Source organism: Microchirus variegatus (genome assembly GCF_963457635.1).
Source record: "Microchirus variegatus genome assembly, chromosome: 11".
Classification (NCBI taxonomy): domain Eukaryota; kingdom Metazoa; phylum Chordata; class Actinopteri; order Pleuronectiformes; family Soleidae; genus Microchirus; species Microchirus variegatus.
In genome coordinates, this window is record NC_139812.1 from 18,187,126 (window position 1) to 18,201,734 (window position 14,609).

General features: G+C 39.0%; 1 protein-coding gene across 1 annotated transcript in view; it reads left to right on the forward strand.

The window, feature by feature from the left end:
- Window positions 1-1,184: 1,184 nt before the first annotated feature.
- Window positions 1,185-14,609, forward strand: part of eys (eyes shut homolog) — a gene marked incomplete at both ends in the record, with an annotated part of 153,601 nt that continues 140,176 nt past the window's right edge. The window contains 6 exons of the mRNA XM_083897393.1: window positions 1,185-1,929; window positions 2,509-2,625; window positions 8,670-8,866; window positions 9,665-9,795; window positions 10,473-10,587; window positions 11,882-12,041. Coding sequence (XP_083753519.1) covers window positions 1,185-1,929; window positions 2,509-2,625; window positions 8,670-8,866; window positions 9,665-9,795; window positions 10,473-10,587; window positions 11,882-12,041 — 1,465 coding nt within the window. The remainder of the gene's footprint in view (window positions 1,930-2,508; window positions 2,626-8,669; window positions 8,867-9,664; window positions 9,796-10,472; window positions 10,588-11,881; window positions 12,042-14,609) is intronic.

The following is a 14,609-nucleotide window of genomic DNA, read 5'->3' on the forward strand; positions in this document are numbered from 1 at the left end:
GGAATGTGCAATATAGAGTTTTTTTACTTCTTTTTTTCAGCTCAAACTCCGATGAATAATTTTCAACAACTATACACACATGAGCAAAATGTTTAAAATTGGATTACATTTGTGAAATTTGGAAATTTCACTTTATGAACAAACTATTTTGTGACCTCTGTATAATTATTGCTTCTTTATATCACTACCGAAAATGTCACATGAAATTAATCATAACTTTGACTCAACAACACATGATGAAGATGAAAAAACAACAGCACATTTTTAAAGCCTGAATATGTGACCTATAAACGCACCCCCCCCCCCCCCCTCCAGGATGACCATATAAGGAGTTGTGTATTATTCCCACGGCAAATTACCATGGGTGCACCTGCAGCACAGTAATCCTTTTGGGTTCATAAGTATGAAGTGTAATTATTCTTTTCAATTTTGAAAGTATTTGTATTTGAGACAACCTTGTCATTAATTCATAATAAAATGTTTTAAATGTGTTTACAATGTGCGGCATACAAGGCTATGCAAGTTAAACATTATATTCATTATGTAGTTAATTGGGTTGCGTTGGTTCATCTCAGGGAATCAAACCTTTAGTCGAGGAGTTTATTGTGTTAATTTATTTTGGTCATGTTTTTCCTCAGATTGAGATCCCTGAGACTCCTGGCTCGCAAACAATATGATGTGTCTCATGAGAATTATTTATTATTATTAAAGTTGTGTTCATGTGTGTCTTTACACCAACTGCCTCCAACCTCAGCAGTATGATGCACATTTTGCATTTGAGTCTATCTTTTGCTGGGTCTTTATGACACACAATACTTATTATGACCTTTTTGAATCTTGCACCTGGCAAATACTGCATATTAAAAAACTAGCAAAACCCTCTCTAAAAAGTAACTCAAACTAACTCATTTTAAAAACAAAAAGTCAGAACTAATGAAAAATCCAAAACTATTATAGCCTTGCTCTTTATTGTTGATGAAATAGGACAATATTATTGTTGCAATCAACTTCCTTTTGCAAATCATTAATCACCACTTGTTTTCTCCAGGTTTTGCTCATGTGAACTTGTTGGACAAAGTGAAACAGCATCTCGTGAACTACGACAAGAGTGTCCCTCCTCCAGTTACCAGAAGACGCAAGTTGGGTCCTAAAATTGCTGATTGTTTTTCTAAAAGAGAGGAAACATGGTGACATCATTGTTTCACTTGATCGCTGTCCTTGTCGTTGTCCACATGATTCGCTGCCAAACAGTTTGCAACCAGCATGCTTCACTGCAATGGCACCTTAAACAGCACACAGTCCAGGTGAACTGGACTCTCAAAGGACACATCTGTAGAAACATGTCTGAGTGTTGGGGGTCTCCGGGTGGAGATGAATCGAGCGGTGAGCTCCCCGGCTTTCCGCAGATATGTCCGCTTCAGCTGCAACATGGAGACAACCTGCTGATGTCCGCTGATGAATCACTGAAGTCATACGGCATCAGACTCCTCAACGTGTCAAAGCGCGATTTTGAAAGCTGCTCCACAGATGGACTGATGACAGATCAGTCCCTTTTCCAGCACAATATAAATGAAAATGTGCAAGTTGAGTCGAAGTGGCTTGTCCCCGGTCATCATTACTTCATCGCTCTGCATGAGGGAGATACGCAGCTGTGCAAGTTTGGCTTGAGGCTCAATGTATCTGTGAAAATGCAGCTTTGTCAGGATTCTCCTCTGCTTCGACTTTGTTCGGGGAAAGGTATTTGTCAAACAAACCTCTGGGAAGGTGCATATTACTGTCAATGCCACCGCCACTACTCCGGGAGGTTTTGTGAAAAGTTTGATGCTTGCTTGGACAAGCCCTGCAAAAACAAAGGTGTCTGTTTGAGCAGCGGCTCCACAGATCCAAACCACAGGGCATATAAATGCCTCTGTCCTCCACATTTTACAGGTAAGGACAAAACCTCTGATCCCATTCGAAGCTCTCATGACTTATTTCACTTAGAACCTAATCACTGTATTGTGACCTTTGTTGCACAGTTACTTTTGAACAACTTTTTATTTGATATACCAAGTTATGTTTGCAATGTTTTCTCCCCTGGGAAACCGTGTTTGTATATTTTATTATATTCTGATTGATGCTTTTCACAGATTTACTGCAGTGGTGCGAGTTGGAAAAGTTGTCTGTTAGCTTTTAAAACTGAATGAAGCGGCCTTCTTAATTATACATTTAATGGACACATCAAGTAAATGTTAATCTGCAAAATTCCATTACACTCACACATAATGTGAACACAATTAATATTGAAACAACGTGTGTTTCAAACGAGTCCTTTCTTGTTCTCTTTCCTGCTCCCTGCTGCAGAATTATATTGATAATTTAATCTTCATTCCTTCATTAGACATTTAAATAAATAGCACCTTAAAGCAGTGTAGGCAGGCACTCGCGTGTCAGTTCAGTTTCAAGCATTTTCTGTTTGCCTCTTTGTATGTATGTGTCAATAGGCAGTTGACTTCGAATTTCTTTCAGGGGTGAACTGCTCAGAAATTGTTGGGAAAGACAACTGCGACAGAATTTGCGAAAACGGGACATGCGTTCGAGAGTCGCCTGCGTCCTTCAAATGTGTCTGTGGCACAGGGGTCTCTGGTAAGTAGCTCTTCACTTCGCTGTTCACTATGACAACCAAATCGGGGCTGTTTTGATTCCCCTTATGCTCAGCCCTGAAGGCGGAGAGAAGGAATTTGCTGCATCTCACTTTCCAAATGTAGAATTGTGTCATGAGCCTCAAAGGGGCAACTATCTTTAGAAAGGTCAAAGATAAAGGCTACGAAAGCCATATATCATGAAAGGATTAGCATGTCGTCCTTATGGGTTTATTAAACGTGATCCCACTTGATGCTAATATTGTCGTTATAAAGTTTGAAGCAGCCACTTCAAATCAAATACCACATGTTACAAGCAGTGGCAGTAAAAAAAGCCTGGGCTGAGCTGATGGCTAACTGAGCATGTCACAGTTGATAAAACAGAGGTTTACAGCAATCACTTAAACGATAATTTATTGTTTATTGTTTCTGTGGGGCCTATAAAAATTTAGGAGTTTGATACTGGCCAACCTTTGCAAGCCTGTGGGGGAAAAAAAGGTACAGTCAAACCTACAAATAATTACAAATACATATTTTATTTGTAATATTCACTGTACCCCTGAGCAGAGAATAAGAAAACTATAAATCATGATTGTGTTAAACATTAGATCTATCATGAATATATTATTTTCTTTTGTATCATTGTTTTAAAAGAGGCATTCACTTTAATGAAAATTAATGAAGATTTTCTTGCAGAAGGATATACTCTAAGTTTTCACAACTTGACCACATATACCACAATAAACTTATTCTCTATAAGCTCTATAAGTTCCATAACATTGTTAAAATACTCAGTTTAGTAGATTTGATCCAATCTACTACTTCCATGTTTTAACCAGTTAGGATTTCATTTTTTGGGAAACATTTAAACAGGGACAATTTTATGGCGTTAGCCCTTAAAGCTCCACTATGTACTTTCTTTCATCCAAAAACACTGCTAGCCTCACGGTTACAGTCTAACGCTCAGAAACAAGCAGCTGGATGTAAAAACAGACATGATCTGAGCTTTTTAGTTTTTGAGTCACAGATATTCTGCTGTGAAGAAAACACACCTTCACCTGCTGCTGCATACACACACACACACACACACACATACAGTACATACACAGTCTGTTTGCTTGAGTCAGGACTCTGAGGATTAGGAGGAAACTTTCTGTGGGTGGTTCTCGGCGTTTTCTGCCAAAGAGGTGGGTAGTGACATCAGACTTTCCCAACTTCCTTGTGAGACTGCAGAGGTTCCTGAAAGGTCAACTCTCAGTTGTTCATATCCATCCAACTAGTCGCTGCTGTCTTCCTGTTTCATTTTACTTGCTTCTGCATTTCCTCCACCAGTCGTGACGCAAATCCTATCGCTCTGTGTGCAGCGTGGTGATGTCGGTGGGCAACATGTAAACAAAACACGGCTATAGTGAGAGTCGCGCGGAGCTGATGGGCTTATTGTCACGGAAATCCTTTTTATGAAGTTACACACTACAGCTCGGGCCACACGGCGAGCCTCGTGTGGAGGATAAAGCATGTAGACTGATGGATGGATCGATGGACACTACAGCTTTAACTCGTACTTATTATTCCAATCAGGTTCAGCTGTAGCATCATAGGTCCCATGTGAAAGCTTAGACACCACCTCAAGTCTCCTGCACTAGATTTTGGAGATGCATTGTCTTCTTTTCTGCAGCATTTCTGCTTTTTTAGCAGCCAAATTCTTTACTCGGTGTCTGTGTAGACTCTCTTTCATCCAGGTCATCGAGTCAGTAGCAACTGGACTTTGCTATGTTTTAGACAAACAACACACTGTATATTCTTTGGCATTTCTGATCTAGTAAATTAGAGACATTATGGCTTCACCCAATAATTACAGTAAGTAATACGTCTCAGTAATAAGTCTCATAAACATAGATTTAGGTTAATGATTATCACATACAAATGGGTTACACGACCTGGATAATCCTCAGGCTGCCCCGGATATGACTGCTGCGGGTCTGCTGTAAAAAAAAATAATACAAAAAATAAAACTCCAGGTGGCTCCTTGCACTGATTCATTTTTTTTTTGTTTAGAGAACAGTGTGTCCTGGCAGCATACTTGAAGTGTCATAGCTTTGCCTTTTCAAGTCCAGCCTATGCTCTCAAGCTTATTATTTTGGAGATGTGGTTTCAAGGTTACTTCCAGCGCTGTCTGGCATCCATTTTTACAAGAGCAGAGTAAGGCCATACAGAATACCCTAGCATGTGTTTTATTGTAGTGGGCGAGCAGAGGCACAATATATTTCAGATATCTTATTTACCTTTTGAAAGAGAAGATAAAGAGATAAGAGTGCTTTAAAATGACGATATTGCTTTGCTTTTTCTCCATCGCCCCCACATTTCAAATGCATGCTGAATTGAATAAATCATGATTAAGGACACATGCTGCAGTCAACAAAGCGTATATACGAGTTGATTTGAATTAAATAATCTAAGAAAACGCAATAAATTCTCTGTTGAAAAAAAAATCAGCAAAGCTGACCTTACATAAGCAGAAACTGAATGCCCAATAAGTTGCTGAACCACTGTAACCAAATAAAACAGGACGCATTGTAACACCGAGATGGATAATTCTTGTAATTCCTATCAAAAACAAATTTGTGAATTGCATCCCCCTGCCTTTGCGGCGTTCATCTAATTTACCATAGTTGTTGCTGCTCTCTCAAGTAAGCAGACTCCACTGGGTGCGTTCACGTAGTCATGGGGTCCTCCTGTCCCGTCGGCTTCTTGGGAGTTCTGTGGAGCTTGTGCTTCCTCCACCTCCCTGCTGCAGTTGCCTCATTAATCAACTGGAAGTTAGTGGCTGCTCCAGAGCTGGCTGCCCTCACAGGCCAAAGTCTATGCGCACAGAATAATGAGCCAAACTCATGGGACGTTTCAAATGAGATTTTCTTTTGATTTGACTCGCCTCTGCTGCACCTCCAGGGCATTTGTTGCCAAGTATTCCCATCTTTATGGGGCCATTTCCACTTGGTATTAGGTGTTAATTGTTTTTGATATGTTTCTGACAGCATTATCAATGTTGTAAGGTTAATTCCAACTACATAATACAGTATATATATATATATATATATATATGCAGTTGTTACCCTTGAAAACTATTTAATTGTTTCTTTATGGGTGTACGGTTACTGCAGATTACACTGACTGTAATAATAGTGGTGTTGGAGATGGAGATCTTGGAGAGAGATAAATGCCAGCACAAATAGAGATGATCATAAAAGTAAATGCATTATGATCTAAACCAGATTGATTACATGCTAGGAAATTCTCTTGAGTGCTACAGTCATTATCTGCACCATAAATATACACAGCAGGTAGAGTTTTTTTCCGTATTCCCCTCCTTAAATATATATTAGTTTGTACTGATGTAACTTTTAGTGAACCAGTTTTGAAAAGTCAATTTCTGGTAGAAAATGAGTCGAGGCAAATGCAAGCCCTGAAGTTGTACACAGTAAGATTGATGCCCACAGAGGAGGCTACGAGGGGCCTCTGGGACATGAGCACTTGTATCAGCATGGGGATTAAAGAAAATATGCAAAGAAAGAGTCGCCGGAAAGATAAATGTGTAGGCACCTCGTGAAGAACACAAAAATGAAAACCCTCTCCAGGGAACATGACATTTTTTTTTTTCACCTTGAACCTGCAGTGAATGCTGTCTAATTTTATCCTTTGCATACAGTGTCACTGTCTCCGGTTTAGGTGCTCATTGTGAAAATGTTGAGCTGCTAATGAATGAATTAAACACTGATCCAATTAAATGAACGAGTTACAATGTTGTTTTTTTAAAATGAGAGAAAATATAGAAAGAAAAAATGTTTTATTGGTTGACAGTCAATTATTTTGTGGTATAGATGGTGAAATGTTCTTAACAGTGTTAATATGTATTTAAGTTTCTGACCACGAGTTTGGAGCAGGATTTAGGCCATTGACACTCTCTCCCTCCTTCCTTTCACTCCTCTCAAGACAAAGGAATCTTTGTCTTGAGAGGAGGACCCTAACCCTAACCCCTAACCCTAACCCTAACCATCTATAGTTTAGCCCTATCAGGCAACAGCACTCACTGACGTAGTTTAGTCAAAATATGCATTAAAGCGGACGTAGACCGGAAGTTCCAATTAACGCTGTTTTTTAGTGTGTATCTGCGTCCTTACCTTGTTTGAGAAGCCCTGAAGGTTCTAAACAAACAGTTCAGCCATTGCTGAGAACGCTGTGTTTAATTGTAATCTCGGGCTCAGCGAGATCTCTGAAAAAACCCGGTCCGGTTACGTAAACACCGGTTCTCCTGAACAGCAGATCGTCCTTCTCCGGGCACTAGTTCGGGCACATCCGGTTGCGTACATTGAACCGCAGAAGAAGAATAACGTCCGTTGTGGAGGTGTTTCACGAGCGACAGTGTCTTCTGACTCTGGGTCTGACTCCGGGTCAAAGTCATAAAAGGGACTGCTGCGGGGAGTCGTGAAGAAGCTATTTTTAAACATTGTTAAAATAATGTTTTGATAAGTTTGATGAGTAGCAGTGCATCCACCGTTCCAGAGGGGGGAGCTGTGCTTCCGGGTACTGGCCAATCACAAGCTGGGAAACACCGTCAGAAAAGAGGATTTCTATCGGCTCGTTTACAGCAACTAGGAGGTTTTTGACCATAAAAACAAGTTAATGTATGTAAGTAGACCTCCATAACTAACATTTATGTGCAACAGGACCACTCTGTGAGCTTTAAAATCATTTATATTTATTTTATGTTTCATCTTCTTGATGTAGCATGTACTGGGGGTTGCTATACACAGCATAAACTACATAGACACATACATATGTACACAATGCATGTATTCACTTTACACGACTCAGTATTCAAGGGTCAAGGACTTTGATCACTTGTTTCACAAACACTGACTTCTTCAATTAAAGGAACATGCCTCTACCCATTCTAACATGCTGGAACTTGAAGAAGAAAAGCAGCTGAAACCTTTAAGAAACACTTGAGATGATGAGAGGCACACATCACATTGAGTGTCATACTCTACAATCACGCAGTAGACAACTGGCATTCCTGATTATGACACACAAACTGGTTGACAATTCAGTGGATGGCAGATGCATACCATCATATCCTCTGATTTTGCACAAGCCCATGCACACAGTATGAGACACATCTGGGGGGTGGAGGTGATTCTCCATCGGAGGGACCAAGCAGGAAAAACACAAAGAGAGAACATACTAATCTCCCTGTTTGCAGCTTGCAGAGAAAACAATAATAATAATAAAAAACATGATCCAAAATTGATCCCTAATATTTCAATTGTTTGGCTTCATTTTGAAGCATTGTGTCTTGAGGAAATGAAACGCGTGGGTTTTCTTGGTTCTAAGCCAGAGTGACCAATGCGTCCTTGGAAGAACTGAACGATGCTCAAGCCTCAGTTCAATATCCACTGTGTAATAGATTCAAAATGTGATGGGTTTTTGGCGCCACACAAGATACCATCAAACTATTGACTGTTGTGTACTCTGAAGTGAGGAAAATTACTTAAAGACATGAATTGCTTCCAACGGTAATTGGCATATGGAAGACAGAACAATCAAAATGAGAGGGCAATTATCTTAAAAGCTGTGATTGTGGTCAAATAATTGAAGCACTGTTAACTTCTGATAAGTTAGGTCTGGTGCTGATGATGTGCTAGCAGTCGTACAAAGATAAATTCTGATGGCATTGGTACAATGGACATTTGCCTTTAGTTTAACTCTAAGCATACGTGCTTGAACGATTTGTACATTCCTATGTCCTGTGTGACATTCACCCTTTTCCTCCATGGGTTATAAGTCATACTTTTCTTATTCTGGGATATACTTAAATTAAATAAAATTACTGAAAGCAATGTCATACATGTTCAGTTTCCCTTTCTTTTTTGTAGCCACTTTGTGGATCATGGAGTTAAGCAGATTGCGTAGTAGCTCTTGCACGGTATGGAAGTCGATGCATTCTGTGCAGTCTGATGAAAGTGCACCAATGTGGTATTGTCTGTTTAATAGGGCCACCCTGTGAGAAGACGAAAGCCACCTGTCACCCGAACCCCTGCAGCAATGGTGCCCTGTGTGAGGACAGTCCTGAAGGATTTGTTTGTCTTTGTCCAGAAGGCTTCGCAGGCCTCTACTGCGATTCCAGAGTTGACTTCGATTGCATGTCGTATGCGTGTCAGGAGGACCGACGCTGCACTGCTGCGGAGCACGTGAGGACTTCATTACCCTTATTTGTTTGGATCTCAGTGGGACGTGAACCAGAAATGGCATATGAAAATGAATATAGTTCCTTAAAACACGATCAAATTGCTACGTTCTGAAGGCGGCGATAGCAATTAATATTTCCTCCTCAAGACGAGCTAAGGGAAAGAGTGTGTGCCACCTCTAGCGTTTTGATTGAATGTCCCACTGCATATTTAAGTGTCAGTTTGAAAAGGCTCTCATCAAAGCATTTGTAATTGGGCGCCTGCCGTAATTTTCACCTTTCCCTGAAAATGTTATTGTGGTCATATATTTTACAGAGGCAGTCGTGTTCCTGATGTTTAAGAGGACACACTCGAGAAAATACAGTAATGGCCTAATTGTCTTTCTCTGCCCTTTGTTTTGTTCCTCACAATTTGCCATGTGCGCCGCACACTTTCACAACCCTACCTATGAATGTAGTAAAAGGGACATAAAGGGACATTTATCAAAAATAATGCCTCATAATGCTGCTGCTTGTCGTAAATATATTTTTTCCAGAAGCGTCATTTGAAATTCAAATCCTTTAGAGTTGAACATTACCATGGGTTTATTAGCATCTTAAAATACCTGTAACCCATAAAAGTCATATTATTTTCTTGCCCGTCTGGATTTATATCCACCAGTTACAAATAATGTGTTTCAATCAAAGCACTCCAGTAAATTCCTCCTTCATTTATGCACTGAGTGATGCTGCTTTTGCATTAATCTGACCCCGTTTTTTCCAAGCTAACAGTTGACCCTATTTGTTTTGCCTCTGCATGCAGGACTCCGAATGTGTCTGTGCAGACGGTAATGTGGTCCCAGCATGCAAGAGGCAGCAGCAGAACCTGTGCAGCCCATCGCCGTGTCTCAACAATGCCACCTGCGTATCCAGGGGAAATGATTATTTCTGCAGGTGATACACACACACACAGGCCACTCTCTTAGTTCCATTTCTGGATGATCGAGTGATCTTGTAAATGTGTGTCCCACTGTGAGTAGATACAAATTGATCTTTCATTGTTTTATTTTTGCACGTGATTAGGATTTACAGTTTACTCTAAAGCCCTAATACGTATCTGTCGAGCAGACTTCGAAATGCAGTGTTGGGCCGACTGTTATATATGTATTTTATATAAGCAAAACCACTACAATTTGATCGTAATGTCAAGTATAATCTGTGAATGATAATAATAATAATAATAATACAGCCCATCTACAAAGTGTTTGAAAATCAAAGATACATTCAAGGAAAATTAGTATGGAAAATAATTAACTAAAGAGCCCATTTTTGATATTAGACTGTACAATCAGTGAAATAAAAAGTGATTTTTACAGTTGCAGGCAAGTATAATCTGTCTAATGAGACTTAATTTGTCTTGATAATCCAATGCCACCCATTTAATAATCCATGTCACAAAGACAGGGGATCTAATTTGTCCACCCGTTCTCTACCCAGGTTCATATCACAAACAGGTCATGTAGTAAACAAAATTATAACCACATGTATCCTGTAAAAGAACAAACTATGGCTTGTTAGTGCTCAGAGCTCGGAGGGAATTGATTTTGATGACACCGACCTCCTCCCAACAGATGCCTGAGAGGATTTTCTGGGAAGAATTGTGAAGAAATAATTGACTACTGCAGGCTGCTCAATATCAACTGCCTGAATGAGGGATTGTGTTTGAGTGTAATTGGCGGATATCAAGTAAGTAATTCGATGGTTCAGTCTTAATGAAATACTCTCAAGCCCACAAAATATGACTCACACTGCACCTTAATGGGGTCACAGAATGAACAGGAGGTGAACACATTCATGAGCGGATCCATGATTCACACAGCACTTACAATACGTCTTTTGTCTCAGTAGAAACGCCTGTTGTGAAAAGGGATATGTTTTTCAATGACGCTGTGCTTTTACTTTCAATTATATCTGAAATTCTCATAAGAAATTATTATTGCAAAAATGTATGAGAATATTACATACATGTCTATACTGTTCCTCATAGCTCACAGTTATTCTCCACCAATCTTGTTACTTTAGACCACTGAGGGTGTTGTTAATCTAAAATCTACTTTTAGATGCTTCATGTTGATATGACTCTAACAGGGGTCAGGCATAATCAGAACGAGTTGCTCTTTTCCAGTTGGCCATTTCTTCTTTTTATGTTTTTTTAATATTATTACTAGTTTGATGCGACTTTCCTTTGAGCTTGACAACCACTGGCTAGTTCATTACGGGCAGAATGCTCATTTAATTCCCCTCGTCATGAAGATGCTTTTTATAGATGGAATACCAATTCAAATTAATCCTTAAACACCTACGCCTCGAAATGTCTGCCTGGACTTTTTCTTTTGGCTTATTTTACCAATAAAAGGACCAGAGAATGTCCTGTAACTAAGTGCTTTTGCCCATTTTCCAGAATAACTTCCAATATCTGGCAGTTATTTGCAATTTACTGCATACTAAAATACTGCTTTAACAATTTGAAATGAAGAAAAACAAAAAGGTTAAATTTGAAATGTGAAATTTGAATAGTATAAAACATATTTAAAAAAGGCTCTTGATGTTTCTCTGTCTCTCAATGTGCAAAAACAGGCCAAATAATGGAAAGTCTGTACAAGTTTATTTCCCCCTCTGCTGACAAAGACGCTGATTCTCTGGCGTCCTGAAGTTACCGTAATAACCACATGTTGACTTTGACGTGCAACTTCTCAGCTATCGGAAACCGTTGGAATTTTTCCAATAGCACAAAACGTTGCGTAACTACAGCAGAGCTCGGTTTTAAAGGGTTTAGCTGATTTTATTGTTAGATGTACACAATGCAGTCCAGAACATTGGATTTAAAATTAAAAAAAAATTAGGTTAAATAATTTGAGTTTTAGCTGAAATTGGTTAATTCACCTAATTTGAAACACTTATAATGCTACAGTATCTATCCATCTAAATACATTTGGATTCATGTTACCACTCTTCAGTTCACTCTTCTGTTTTGCTGCAGTGTGATTGCGCCATAGGATGGATTGGGGAGTTTTGTCAGTATGTAGGCAATGCCTGTCTGATGAAACCAAACAGCTGTTTGAATGGAGCCACATGCATCACAACCAGTCAGCCATCATCTCCCCCACAGTACAGCTGCAAATGCCCCCCTGGCTTCACAGGTAAGATAACTTGGCTTCATCGTCATCTGTCTTCATAAAGGACTGACACACTGTAGCTTGACTGTAAAACACTCTTGGCAGAGTTTCTGTTTTGCAGTGTTCAGACTTAGTTTTTTTTTTTTTTTTATGTAAACACTGTAAAGTGCAATACAAGTGTATATTATCATGCAAAGATGGGAGGCAGATATGCAACGCAGGAAGTGAAAGCAGTCATTTTCTGAAAATGGTACACCATCAGGATAGTGAAAGTGCACTCGGCGTCCAAGACATTTGACACAGAGAGAGCTCTCGTGCAGAGAGGTGTCCATGAATTATAAATGTTTCTATTTTGCCTTTTGTCAGTGTGTTAAGGCAGATGGCATAAAATATTGCTTAAAAACTAGAGGAAAGTCTTGTGAAACCCATGTATTCCATCAAAAGTGCATAATGTGTATTGCGCTAGAATAAATACACATATCCCTTTGTTACAAAAAAAAAATACTGGTTCCTGATTGCTTTATTTGCAGCATTGGTGCAATGACGTATAGAAACCTTACATGGTTTACGTTTAATGCAACCATTTAATCGAACATATTATTCCAATGTTTTGTTATTTTAATTCAAGATTAGCCAATTAAAATGTAGTGGCAGAAAAACAATTTCTAATACAGAGACATTGGTTCATGTTACTGTTTTAGTTGTTCTGCTAGTTTGTTATTCTTTTTCTTGTAAATGTTTGATTATCATTATGATTGCCTTTGATTTACTCTCTGAAAGTGGTTCATTTTGCTTGTTGGCCAGATTTGTTTGTGATAATTAGCTGCGGTTTATACTATTTTGGGGATCATCTGCTTTGTTAATTTAAGATAATCTCAGAACCCATATCATCTGATTTTTTGTCTCATCTCTATCACCAGCTTTATCACCAGCGTTTTTCCTCATACAGACCATTCACCTGTGGCCAAGCAAAACCTGCTTAAACAGGATTGGTCAAACTAGACATGAAAACCTGAAAGCTTATCTCCTGATAACATGCAGAATCTTTGACTAACTTTGAGTTGATGAGCTGGTGTCATTTGAGTTTATGTATAGACGGAAGCTTTCGATCATTCACAGGTAGTACTCCTGCTGTTGTGTTTATTTTAAGACCAAATGGATATTATAAATGCATTATCATGCACTCTCAGCAGCAGACCATGAGGTTCAATATAATTCTATTTTTTTTGTAAATGACTGGTATATGTAAAATAGAAAATATAAATGCTCCCCTTTGATGGATTGATAATGTATCCATATAGTCGCTTAAAATGTATGTTTTACATCATAAAGCTTTTCTCTAACCATGTAAAGCAATTGATATGAAATACCAATTTCCATAAAGGAGTTATAATTTGTTTCATATTTGATACAGCAGGTCATAATGCTCAAAGATTTTTTTTTTTACACAAATACACAAACAAATCCAACAAAAACAATGCAGCAATGGAACTGGCAGGGTGGAAGACATACTGTAAGTTATTTTTTACTCATTTTGTGGTTCACAACCTTTTTATTTTGAGTGATGGTAGGCTTGAAAACAGTTGTTCAGACAAAGATGCACCCTGCATTTCTCACAGTACACATGGGCAAAGTGGCCTACGCAGGGCTTGCATCTCTGACGGGTTTCTCTGTTGGGTTTGCCATAACTATAGGGACAAAAATGTCACACTGCTCATGTGGAGGGTTCACAATCTCATGTATCACATATGATACGTTTGGCGTCATAGGGCTAATGTTCCTTGCCAGCTCTTAATCAATACACATGTTGAACGACAGAACCCCAGTTGACAAATTAGACAATCTAATGAAGATAATGAGACGTGGCAAAACGTACGTTTTCACAAAATATCCGCACACTGTAGCTGCATGACTCTACTGTAGTAACCTGTCTTATTTTTAGAACATACTGTATTTATTGAGTCCCTAAGTAACTGTTAAGTATTGTTTAAAGAGAGGTTATCAAATTAGCGTTCCTTCAGTGAGCTCCAGACCAGCATCGTTTGAGGACGGGGCACTTTTTAATCGTTGGGTTTAAGATCAAACTGCCATGTCTGCAAACATCTGCTTTGATTACTGTTTCCAAAGAGTTGACTCGCAGTCGACGCCGATGTTTCTGTTCCATAACTGACCTCTGACCAGCCGAGTTTACAGAGTCCCTATTGTGATCAATATAGTTTCTTGGTAGTTTTTGCAGTATCAGTAAATCGCCACAAGTAAGATCCGTAATTGTACTTGATGTCTCTTGATTAAGCTTCTTTTTTTTTTTTTGTCCAACCTTAAGATTTATTTACCAGTACTTGACACGTCTAGGGCTTGCTGTTGATTGCATTTAATCCAAGTACTCAGGCAAACTGCTTCCTAATTAGCTGCCAGCTCACAACATGCTTGAGATTTGTTAAGCTATCAGTGACAACTGTTCCAAAAAGAAAAACAAGACGCAAGTTAACATGAGATCTCAAAAACACAAAAAAAGACCCTTTCGTGAATTAAAAAGCCACATTTTGTGTTAACCATTCTTTAATAAGACTGAACAAATTCTTCACACGTGTG